The sequence below is a fragment of the Papio anubis genome, chromosome 5 (genome assembly GCF_008728515.1).
Source record: "Papio anubis isolate 15944 chromosome 5, Panubis1.0, whole genome shotgun sequence".
Classification (NCBI taxonomy): domain Eukaryota; kingdom Metazoa; phylum Chordata; class Mammalia; order Primates; family Cercopithecidae; genus Papio; species Papio anubis.
In genome coordinates, this window is record NC_044980.1 from 65,185,736 (window position 1) to 65,198,035 (window position 12,300).

At 40.4% G+C, this 12,300-nt stretch overlaps 1 protein-coding gene across 2 annotated transcripts in view; it reads left to right on the plus strand.

Annotated features, from left to right (window-relative positions):
- Positions 1-8,924, plus strand: part of MAP1B (microtubule associated protein 1B) — a 102,754-nt gene extending 93,830 nt beyond the window's left edge. For both annotated transcript variants that reach the window (XM_009208590.4, XM_009208591.4), the window contains 2 exons: positions 2,906-3,144; positions 4,456-8,924. In XM_009208590.4, coding sequence (XP_009206854.2) covers positions 2,906-3,144; positions 4,456-4,611 — 395 coding nt within the window. In that variant the 3' untranslated portion in view covers positions 4,612-8,924. The remainder of the gene's footprint in view (positions 1-2,905; positions 3,145-4,455) is intronic.
- The last annotated feature ends 3,376 nt before the right edge of the window (positions 8,925-12,300 follow it).

Consider the following 12,300-nt stretch of genomic DNA (forward strand, 5'->3'; position numbering starts at 1 on the left):
TTCAAATGCTTCTGGAAGACTGGTTTCAGCCATGCTGGCCGCAGAATCCAACAGGGTAACACAGGCCAGGAGCTCCTAAAGGCCTAAGGAGAACCAGAGGTTTCACACCAAGACTGGATCGACCAGTCTAGACTGAAGATTTAGAGTCCTTTTTTAAAAAAAATTAAATTTTAAAATTAAAAATTTTTACATTTTTATTTAAAACATAACCAGGTTGGAGATAAATCTTCATTAAAGGCAGTGTTCCATTTTCATGTCAGCCAAAAAGTACTATAATTTCAGGTGACCAGTGAGTATCCAGGGAAAATTAAGAGAAAAACATTGATGACTCTTTTCTTACCCTTCTCTTACCCATGGCCTCATTAGTAGAGACTCAATGCTATTTCAGATTAAAATTCCACTTGGAAGCTGGGTGCATGGCCTCATGCCTGTAATTTCAGAACTTTGGGAGGCTGAGGTAGGAGGTTAGCTTCAGCCCAGGAGGTTGAGACCAGCCTATGCAACATAGCAAGACCCTATCTCCACAAAAAAATGTTTTTAATTAGTTGGGTGTGGTGGCATATGCTTGTAGTCTTAGCTACTTGGGAGGCTGAGGCAGGAGGATCACTTTAGCCCAAGAGGTCAAGGCTGCAGTGAGCCAGAATTGTATGTATCACTGCACTCCAAGCCTAGGCGACAGAGCAAGACCCTGTCTCTCAAAAATAAATAAGCAAATGAAATTCCACTTGGCAGGAGCAGATATCCCTGATTTTTGATCATTCATGTTTTGGTCATGATTCCCAGATTTATCATGTTCTCGGTAATGACCTGGGCTTTTGATGGAACTGGTCTCTGCAGTACTGCTTCATTTTGTTGCTTCACATCAATCACAAGGATTGGCATTCATACATTTTATTTGCTTTAGGTAATTATTCAGAGATTTTAGATCACAATTCACAAAGTGTAATATAAATGGACCCAAACATGTAAGGCACAACATAATTTAAGTAACATTGCCCTGATTTATTAGGGAAAATCTGATAGAGTAATCTTTGCAGCTCTCCAATTAAGTACACTTTAGGATTTAGATTTGTTAAAACTACAAGTTTTTACTTTAAACAATATGGAGTATCAATTTTAAGACTCAGTTCTCAGCACATTTGGTCTTTTTACATGCACGTAGAAAATAATCGGAATTTTTTTCATGTTTAAAATGAATGACAAACCACCAGATAATTAACCCTTTCATCTGAAAGAGTTGACAACTGACCTGCACTTAGGGAGAAAACATGAAATCCATTTAAACAGATAAAACCAACTGAAATTTACTCCCAAGTTTGCCAGAACATATACATCCTAACCCACACAATTGACTTTTTAAAAACACTTTTTGGACATTTAAAGAGGTAATTTAAAGGCAAAGTAATAAGTGAAAATGAGTTAATTTTCATTTATTTTGGAGATGCTTTTAGATGTCTACAAAGGCAAAGTTGCAGTACTAATTGACTTTTAAAGCAAACCTGGGCCAACTTTCAGCAGTTCTGTTGGTTTGTGCTTCTGTGAGCAATATTCATTTGATGTTGATGGTAGTGATTTAGAGTAGAGGGGGAAATTGCAGACATGTTTAATTACTGGAAGAACTGTAACTCACAAACTTCTACTACAAGTCAGAATTCTTTAGGAGGCCCCCACTGGGTATTTTGAGGGCTTTCAGCTCAGATTCATTAAAATAACCTATTGATCTATTCATGGAATGAATTAGCTTATCCAATTATTACTTTGGCTGATTCTCACCACTCCCTTACCTCTCTAAAAATAAAACTGGACAGTTGATAGAATTAGCTGGTGGTTTTGAATCTGGGATGATAGTCTTTAAATATCCTATGGAGAAAGAGGATTAAGCATATAAAATCTAGCTGGTGTTTTAATTGGCTTTACAGCAATGAAACCAGCTGCATGTTAGAATCACCTGGGGTGCTTTTAAAAGACAGTAGTGCCAGACCCCAACCCAAACCTACTTAAGTCAGACTCTAGAGAATGAGGCCTGGGTGTCAGTATTAAGCATCCGAGGTGATTCTAATTATGTAGTCAGGCTAAAGAACCACTGCCTCAAAATGCTAGTTCTATTAACGTTTCAAAAGCTTTAAACTTCCTAACTGGAACAAGTTAGTTTTCCCAGGCCTTTGTGATTTGACTGGGGTTTTGGTTGCAGGCTGATATGTCCTGATTAGTTAGGGAAAACCTGGTCTTTCTGAACCGTCCTTTGCCCAAGTTCGGCATCCAGCCTTGCCTAGGGAAAGAAGCATCAGTTTTCAGAATACTGTGCTAAGGAGAGAATATGGTGTTTCATCAGTTTGTGAGCGAGACTGAGGTGCTGAGGGCCTTGGAAATCATATGGGGTTAAGATCAAAACTATTTACTAAGTGGAACGTTAGGGTATAATACCCAGCTGTGGACAAAATTGCAATCATGAGACGCTAAAGTGGATTACTAAGATAACTTAGCTATGTTTTGCCAAATACAGATGTTTTCTTTTGACTTTTAAAATGTACTTCTTAGATCACTTATCAAATAAAGAAGCACATTAGCAGCTTCTTTAGGAGGGGTATTATATCTAGTGCCATCTTGGGAAAGGCCTTCAAACTCTTCTTGCTTCCTAATGTTGGCTGTCCACAAAGGGAAACCATCCCATTCTTCACTTCTCCTATTGAGATGGTAAACAACCATGTTATGTTTTGTCACATTGCTAGCGCAAATGCCCTTGACAGATTCCCAGGGAGATGGAAATGCTGTCACCACTTTGCATGTCCCAGAGGACCTGCTTGTGATTGAGTAGGGAAGGTGTGATTGAGTAGGGAACATGTGCTGGATGTATGATCTCTTCACCTTGCTATAACCTTGCTTTGTCTTTGTTTATTTACCCAAGGACCAGGAACTACCAAGGCAACCAAGTCCTCCACTGTGCCCCCAGGCCTCCCTGTGTATTTGGACCTGTGCTACATTCCTAACCACAGCAATAGTAAGAATGTTGATGTGGAATTTTTCAAGAGAGTACGGTCTTCCTACTACGTGGTGAGTGGGAATGACCCTGCTGCTGAGGAGCCCAGCCGGGCTGTCCTGGACGCTTTGTTGGAAGGAAAGGCTCAGTGGGGCAGCAACATGCAGGTGAGAACTCCTCAACAGTGTCTGCACTGCAGATTGAGCTGTGTCCAGAGGCAATGGGAAGGAACCATGTTTAAAGAGGCGCCTCATGTGGCTGGCTGTGGATTCACATGAGGAGCCTCCTGTGTCTATCACACATGAAATATCCTGAGAACAAAGTCAGTTTAACATACAGTAGGTAGTACAAGAAATAATATTCTTGGCACCACCAGCAACCACAGCCTTGGAGGAAAGCCACCTTAACTAAAGCAGAAACCATTTATCTGCAAAATGGGCCCAAGATTCATTGCCCTTCCTCCAGTATGCCAAGAGTCTTGTGTGTGTGAATCAAAGCGGTCATATTTCCTTTCTTCCTTTGTGTTTTATGAGTAGACTGTAGCTAGGAATAGGGCCATTTAGAAAAACAGCTGTCCATGTGAAATTCCACAGTAGGAGCATTGCTGAATATAGTCCCTCACAGGACACTCCCAACTCCCAAACATCAGGCCTGACCACAAACCATCCCTTATTTATTTAATGACAGGGTCTCTCTATGTTGCCCAGGCTGGTCTCGAACTCCTGGCCTTAAATGATTCGTAGAGTGAGCCATTATTAATTCAGCTGTGATGTTTGCTTATCAAGTTTTATTTGTGGTTCTGTACAAAATTACATAGTAAATTGTGCTTGTATCATATTATATAGAATTACTTGTTATTTAATCATATGAAATCTAATGAGAGGCACCCAGTGGCTTCTTACTGAATACTAGATGGAATTTATACTATTCAGGACATTACCTACCCACCCCATACCTCCATACCTCCATCCCCAACCACACACATAAAGTAAAGGTGCAGATCTTTGTTCTCAGGACAAAATGTTAGTTATGCACAATGAGTGGGCTTTTGAGGGCTTTGAAGTGCATGATAAAACTCCTTGGATTAAATATGCAACATCTTTTATGCAAAACTTACCAGTTGTGTTAAAGGAAATACAAGAAATTGTATCCTAACAGAAGCACTTTCTTAGCAGTAAAGAACTGAGAAACTGACAGTGAATGTAGATGAACGAATTGACAAGTGATTAGTTGCCTTTGGTTCCAGCCTTCAATTTCCCTTACAAACAATAGCTTTTCTTTGCAGCTTTATTCTGGTTCCTGGAAAATATACATCGAAAAATCCTTTGCATTTCTTGAGGAAAATAGAAAATTTTTCTCTCATTTCCCTTCTTCTTCCAGTGGTCTAATACCTTGCTATTCATTTTCCTTTTTTTCCATGGTTTCTGTTTCTGCCCTTAAATAGCTTTTTTTTTTTTTTTTTTTGTCTCTCCCTGCAGGTGACACTGATCCCAACTCATGACTCAGAAGTGATGAGGGAATGGTACCAGGAGACCCACGAGAAACAGCAAGACCTCAACATCATGGTTTTAGCAAGCAGCAGCACAGTGGTTATGCAAGATGAATCCTTCCCTGCATGCAAGATTGAACTGTAAAAAGCAAGGCCAGCCACACCACAGGATCTGAACTTTGTTTCCAGAAATTCTTCAATTTGAAATCACCTTTTCTAAAAAGTCAATTCATCTAGTTAAGTCGCTGAACAATTACCTGCCAAATGCTATACTGTGTCATGGTGATGCAAGTCACTAAATTTCTCAGTTTTTGCTGATTGCTAAGGGAAGTAACAGTATTCCCACAATAGGGTTCAAGTTCCTGCAAAATTACCTACCCCAGTTCATCTCTGCTGAACATTTGGAAACCATGCACTAGCCAACCCAACTGACTTCTGCTAGGTAGAGGCATTTGTCTTAGAGAGAGAGAGAGCGCGGGAGAGAGTGAGAGAGAGTGAGAGCACAAAGAGAACGCAGGAGAGAGACGGAGAAAGAATGAGAAAGAAAAGGAATGCAAGAGAAGGAGATGTAATGACAGAGAGTTCTGGTGAGATACCCAGAGAGAAAAAGAGAGAGCAGGGTGGGGTAAGGAGGAGAAAATAACCAACAATTAGGTCTGTATTTTCTCAGGCAGTAGGCATTCTTTAGTCTACATAGGCAAAGTTTTCCATTTTTGTCAGTCTGAGTCATCAAAAAGAGTCTTAATTTTCTAAAACAAGTTGGCTAGAAGAAAAGTAAAAAGAACAAAACTTGTTATGAGGGCATGTGATATTTTCACATCTTAATTAAGCTCCTTCAGTTTGAAGGCTGCACACTGACATGATGTAGTGAGTGTAGACTGGCCATGCAAGTGGTTTGGGCCCCATTCAGAACTCTCAGACTCTAAACACACAAGTAGATTGATCTAAGGCATGCTCCCAGCATTTGTCCACCCACTTAGTCCACTCTGAGTCGATTAACCTGCATGCAGCAACACCCAAGTCCACCCCAATTAACTGAAGCAAATACCAAAGCAGTTGGGAGTACATATGGTAGACAATTTGCCTTAGGAAGTGACTTGAATGTACAAAGATACTTGATGCACTTATTTTTTAATGTGAGACAGCAAGTTTATAAAACATCCCTATAGGATTATAGATACTTAAAGGAGCACATGGGTGAGCGCGTGTGGGGGTACTAGAAGCTGGTCTGATTGGTCCAACAGTTTGATGCTGAGTCATGTGTGTTGAATCCCACTTCAGTGCACCTGTGGCCTCTCAGTCAAACAAGTTGTGCCTTTCACAGCTTCTTTACTACTGCAAGTTCAAGACTGAAATGGCTTCTATGATCAGAACTGGGAAAACAGTGAATCTTATGGTGGAAGAGGTTCTCAGCAAGTGTACAGTATTTACCTTTGTCTTACATTGGCTTTTTAAATTTTCCATTAATTTCAACATAATTATGGGAACAAGTGTACAGAAGAATTTTTTTTTAAGATATGTGAGAACTTTTCATAGATGAACTTTTTAACAAATGTTTTCATTTACAGGAAATTGCAAAGAAAATTCTCAAGTGATAGTCTTTTTTTTTAAGTGTTTCGTAAGACAAAAATTGAATAATGTTTTTTGAAGTTCTGGCAAGATTGAAGTCTGATATTGCAGTAATGATATTTATTAAAAACCCATAACTACCAGGAATAATGATACCTCCCACCCCTTGATTCCCATAACATAAAAGTGCTACTTGAGAGTGGGGGAGAATGGCATGGTAGGCTACTTTTCAGGGCCTTGACAAGTACATCACCCAGTGGTATCCTACATACTTCTTTCAAGATCTTCAACCATGAGGTAAAAGAGCCAAGTTCAAAGAACCCTAGCACAAATTTGCTTTGGGATTTTGTTTTCTGGAAAAAAAATAAATAAATAGTACATTGAAAACAAATGAATTCTCAACTCCTACGGTTCATGTAGAGTTTAGAGAAAATTTCCATCATTGTCATCATTGAACTGTGAACCTGGGAAGCCAGATCATGATTAAAACTGACATCAAGTTTCAAGTTGCAGATCAATGCACCCAGTGTTCAGATGCGGCAAACCTCTCCGTGACAACTGTGTTGTGCTCTGTCACATTACATTTCCTGCAGACTCTAAGATCTACGGAGTAGAGAACAATGACCTCATTTTATTTTCTATGTTAGTTATTTATTTCAAAATTAACATTTTAGTTTATTTTTGTCTGATAAGTGTATGTTTTGCACTGCTAACTACAATGAGGGTTTAAAAAAACGCTTCTTCAGGGTCCTTTCACTGAGGACCTGTGCAGTCTACTTAATGCTGTGAATTACGTTTTTCAAATGTTTAATTTTTTAAAGAAAATTAATATTCTATTTTTGTTAGGCTTCTCTAGAAATGCAGCTTTTATTTATTACCCCATTTCTTTCAAGTCCTTGAAAAATAACATATTAAGGGTACAAGAAATTAACACATGATGGAAAAGTCATTGTGACGCAAATGAATTTCATTGAGTATAAACGCATCTACTTCAAACTTATTTTATAAGACAACCTAAGATACTCGAGATAATTATTTAATGGTTAGCTCTTAAGTTGAATTGGTCTACATAATACGTGGGAAGAAAACCAGATTTTTAGCCTTCTTGCCAAATCCAGACCTCTGGTTGATTTTTCTTTGACAGAAGATGAAGTAATTTTCCAATTTCCCAAATTAAATGTATTTAACATGTACATTATTTTGGTTTAAAAACTATAAACATTGTAGGAGAATTATAGCCAGTCTTCAGTTATAACCACTCCACCCCCCTCACTTTCTCTCTCTCTCTCTCTTTTTTTTTTTTTTGCTATGAGATTTAATGGGAAAAATATATAAAAACTGTCACTAGTCAGCTGGCTCTTTTTCCTATGAAATCTATCAGTACCTTTCTCCATCCATTGTTCTCAATAATGACCACAGAGCCTGAGTATACCAAGAAAACCAATATTCGCATTACAGGTTGCTCCTGTCCTTCCAGACACCTTTCCTGCCTGTGTGACTAACCTAATTTTGCTAGTTCCATAAATACACGATTAGTTTAGTAACAGCCATCACAATGTACCATGTACATTCTAAGTGAGAGCTAAAGATCGACACAGACTTCTAGGAGCTTTGTTCATACTGATTACTTAATCCAATTGTATAGATTGAATATTTGAGTGGAAGGAATTTACACTCTGTTTAAACGATGGGATTGTATCGAGATAGCACTCATGATCATGACCTTTTTGGTAGTATTCTTAAACAAAATTCTACAGAGACTAAATGTTAGAGATCCTCCATTTTCAATTTTAACCAATTCTGTCCCCTTTCTCAAAACCCTGAGCCCTGTGCATGCTTTCTCAGTCTTGTGGTGGGACTGGATACAATGACTAACTTCCCCTCCTCCCCCTTTTAAACACCATTTTCCATGGAGTTCAAAAAAATTTTTTTTCCTTAACGTTACATATCATAGTGAATGGTTTCCCCAGTGTATATGAATGTTTTAAGTGTCTCCAATAGCTTATGCAGTCTAGGAGCTTTCCAATACTCATTTAATTAAGATTTAATCATTTGCTAATGGAAATCTTACCACCTTTCATTTTCCCTCTATTACCAAATTTCAGCTCTTAGGAGCTGCTCTACAATTCTCAATTTGCTTTTCTTGCCTCTCTTTAGTCACCTGTCACAGGAAGTTCCTGCTCAGTAATGATATTGTGAGTTAGGATAATAACTTTTTTTTTTGTGCTTCAGATTTAGAAGAAAAGATCCTGTTTCCATTTGAAAGGAACTGTAAGCTTTTATCTTTTAACCAACTGAACAATACACCAAAAGCAGCCTAGGGATGAGCATTTCTTCGAAAGCAATTAGGTTATTCACCTGGTATTAAAACTATTTACTGTTAAAAAATCTGTGACTTCATGAAGTTGATTTTTAAAGGCAGCATCAAAAACTGAAAAGGAAGGGAAAACATAAGCAGCTTCTCTGCATTTGTTTGGAGCTCCCCAAAACGGGGGCCATGGAGAAGTGGCATCAAGACCGGGCTGCCCTTTCGAGAACACCCTGTGGCAGTTCAGAGACACGCTTTTCCTCCACTGCATGCAGCCCCTCTTTCCAGCACTGGAAAGAAGTGGTCTTGAGCCCGGCCGAGAAGCACTTCACACTCCTCTCTCTTGTTCTGAATGGTGTTTGTGTCAGTCTGCAGCTGTGTATGGTATTATGTCTTATAATCCTGCATCACTTCTATCCTATCCAGTCATATCTAATGTAGAAAATTAGTTTCCAGTGAAAGTAATATGTAGTGCTTTTATGATATTTGTGTGCAATATCCCCTCTTCCATTGAGGATATTTGATGTAAAGGAAAAAAAAAAAACTCAGTTCCACAATAAAATACAAAAGTGGCAAAAGTTCATGTGTGTGCTGTGCTGTCTTTTGCTTTGTGTTCCTGAGTTGGGCTTTGCCACTCACGCAGAATGCTGGGCAGTCAGGGCATGACGGCAGGGACTGACTACGTTCTTTTCAAGGTGGGCTCCCTGGCTTTTGGCAAACTCCTGAAAGGGTCTTGCTAATACTTGCAGCTGCTACCTCATGAACTTTTATAGCCAAGCCCTAGAGGATGTGAGCGTCTAAGGACAGAAACTGGGAGGTGAAGGGAAGGAACAATTAAAATTATTGCTTAAAAAGAAAAGAAAAGAAAAAGGATAGCTGGGTGCAGTGGTACATGCCTGTGATCCCAGTACTTTGGGAGGCCAAGGTGGGAGAATCATTTGAGCCCAGCAGTTCAAGGCTGTAGTGAACCATGATTGTGCCACTGCACTCCAGTCTGGGCAAGAGAGAGACTCTGTCTCTGAAAAAAAAAAAAAAAAAGAAAAAAACAGATCAGACCAGAACCTATCATAGAAAAAACAGATCAGACTAGAACCTATCATATTCAGCAATTGTGCTCAGTACCTTATCTTTCTCTTAGTTCCTTGCTCACTGTTACAGAATATCCTCTATCTAACTAACATCATATGTTATGGTTTTGACTCATACCCAGGAACTAGAAGTTGTTGGGAAAAAGTGATTATATATGTAGCAAAGAATACCTAACAAGAGGAGGATTTCCTCCCCGTCATTCAAACGATTATTGCACATTTACCCTGTACCTGGCAGCGGGTTGTATTACGAGATATAACCTAACTGCTGCCCTGACCGATTGGGGGAAGACGGACCAGCAGAGGCAATGATACCACATTGTGACAGGGGCTCCTAAAATTCAAGAGCGAGCTTAGGTGACCACAGGAAAAGCACCGCAAATGATGTCTTGGCTGAGCTCTGGAGTGTGTGCGCGCGTGTGTGTGTGCATCGGTCGGACCAAAAGTAAATTCCAGGCAGAGGCAAGAGCTCACACGGCGTCTCAGCAGAGAGCAGGATCAGCATATGTTAGGGAGCACAGACTGCTCACAATGGCAGTGTGTGGATGGGGAGGCCCTGGCCCTTCAGTTTCCCCCGACGTGGCCACAAAAAACTTGCCCAGAAAGTTCTCAATAGAGACCTCCAGGACCAGGCCCTGCCTGTCTGCAGAGATGGTCCTTTAGCCTCAAAAGACCCCTGCAGCCTGTCCCGAGTCATTATGATATTCCTTTGCGTGTCATATCCACTCCTTTTGATCTTAATTTCCCCCTCCAAACCATGGGGCTACATTGAATGGTCCCATCAGAAATCACTGCTTGCTAAGAGGGATTCTGAAATCCCTCCAGAAATTAAAGGGTTAAGCATGTGAGGACTCAGGCTGGGAAATCATCACTTACAGATTTTAATTTCATCTATCAGACTCAAATTAAATAGTAAATAAGTTGTTTTCTATTCCACTGCCAAATTGTTCAGTTCCAGGAAGCCTTACTTCTGGCCTGAAGCCAGGGTGGCAAACTATCTTGGTTAGCTCAGGATTGCCCTGATTTCAGCACTGAAAGTCCTGTGTCCCAGAAAACCCCTTAGTCCCTGGGAACCACTGAGGGCTAGTCACCCTACCTGAACCCTGCCCTGCTGTTTACATCCCCTTCTCGCCACATCCAGGCACAGTGGAAGGGGAAAAGTTGGCATTAGTGTTCCTTCAGTTTCTTTTTTCTTATCTTCTGAGAAAATCAACAAAGGTCTGTTGAGGTCCTGTGATCGTATTTTCTCTTCTTAATTGTACCGCTCATTTGGGATGATTTTCTATATCCCTACAATGCTTTTTTAAAAATACTCCTGACTCATGAATTCTTGGTCCCTTGCATAATTTCCGAACTATTTCCTCTTTGATCTTGTATTGTATGTCTTGGAAATTCACTCGAGCCATATATGCAGTTTTGGTCACAGCCAGCTCGTTTAATATGAGCAGTTCTTCTGGATACTTCTCTAGAGGTTATTGGCAATGTTTTCACAGATGGTGGAGCAGAGCTTCTGAGGTCTGCTTGATTCACAGGGAGATCTCTCCATACACCAACAGACGCAGCTCTATTTCATGGCTCAGATTGTCCCCACTAAAACCAGAAATGCATGCTGCTTTAATGCAGTCTCAGGAATTTAAATGCCATGTGTAGACTGATGATTTTTATGGTCATATCTGCACCCTGTACGTCATCTCTTACCTCCAAATTCATATATCCAGTGCCCATTAAAATCTCCACGTGGATATCCAATAGGAGTCTTTAAAATACCCTAAACCAAATGTAACATGTCCGCAAACAAACCCCTGACTTCCCTTTGCAAACTGCTTCTCTCCTAGGCTTTTCTACCTCAGTAAATGACAAATACATATTCTTGTTGTTCAGATCAAAAATTTTGGCCCATCAGCAAATCTACTGGCTAGCAAGTACTGCTGGCTTGACCTTCAAAATACATCAGTCGGATACCTTCTCCTCATATTCACGGTTACTACCCTTGTCCAAGTCAAATCATTTCTCTCCTGGTTTATTGCAGGAGCATCCTAATTGACCTTCCTGTTTCCTATCTTTGCCCTCCTAGCTTATTCTCCATGTTGCAGCTACAGTAGAGTAATCCTCTAAAAATATTAAGTCAAATCATGCCACCCATGCTTAAAGCTCTTGAGTAAGTTCTCATCTTAGAGTAAAAGCCAGTGTCTTTACTGATGGGCTAAGAAGGCTTACACAATCCATCCCTCCTCTACCCCTTCTCTCTGACTTCATTTCCCACTTCTCTCTACCTTACATATTCTGCTCCAGCCATACTGGCCTCCTTGCTATTCCTCAGGCATTCAGCCTTTCATCTCGGGGCCTTTGTGCTATTTCCCTTGCTGGACATGCTTTTTCTCCAGGTGATTCCACGGTTTTCAATCTCACTCATGTGGGGTTTTGTTCAAATGTCATTTTCTCAGGAAGGCCTTCCCTAACCACCCTATTTTAAGTTGCAATCTCCACCATTTACCTAGCACTCTCTTTTTCTCTACCTTCCTGGTCTCCATATGACATATTATTTTTGTGATCAAGGTTGGGGCAAAGCCCGGTGCAGTGGCTCACACCTGTAATCCCAGCACTTTGGGAGGCCAAGGCTGATGGATCACTTGAGGTCAGGAGTTTGAGACCTGCCTCGCCAACATGGTGAAACCCCGTCTCTAGTGAAACTACAAAAATTAGCCAGGTATGGTGGTGCATACCTGTAATCCCAGCCACTCAGAAGGCTGAGGCAGGAGAATCCAGCCTGGGTAACAACGTGAGACTCCGTCTCAAAAAAAAAAAAAATGGTGGGAGTTAATGAGCCAGAGCCTGGGAAATACTCATACCCAGCAGTGGCCCAGCATGC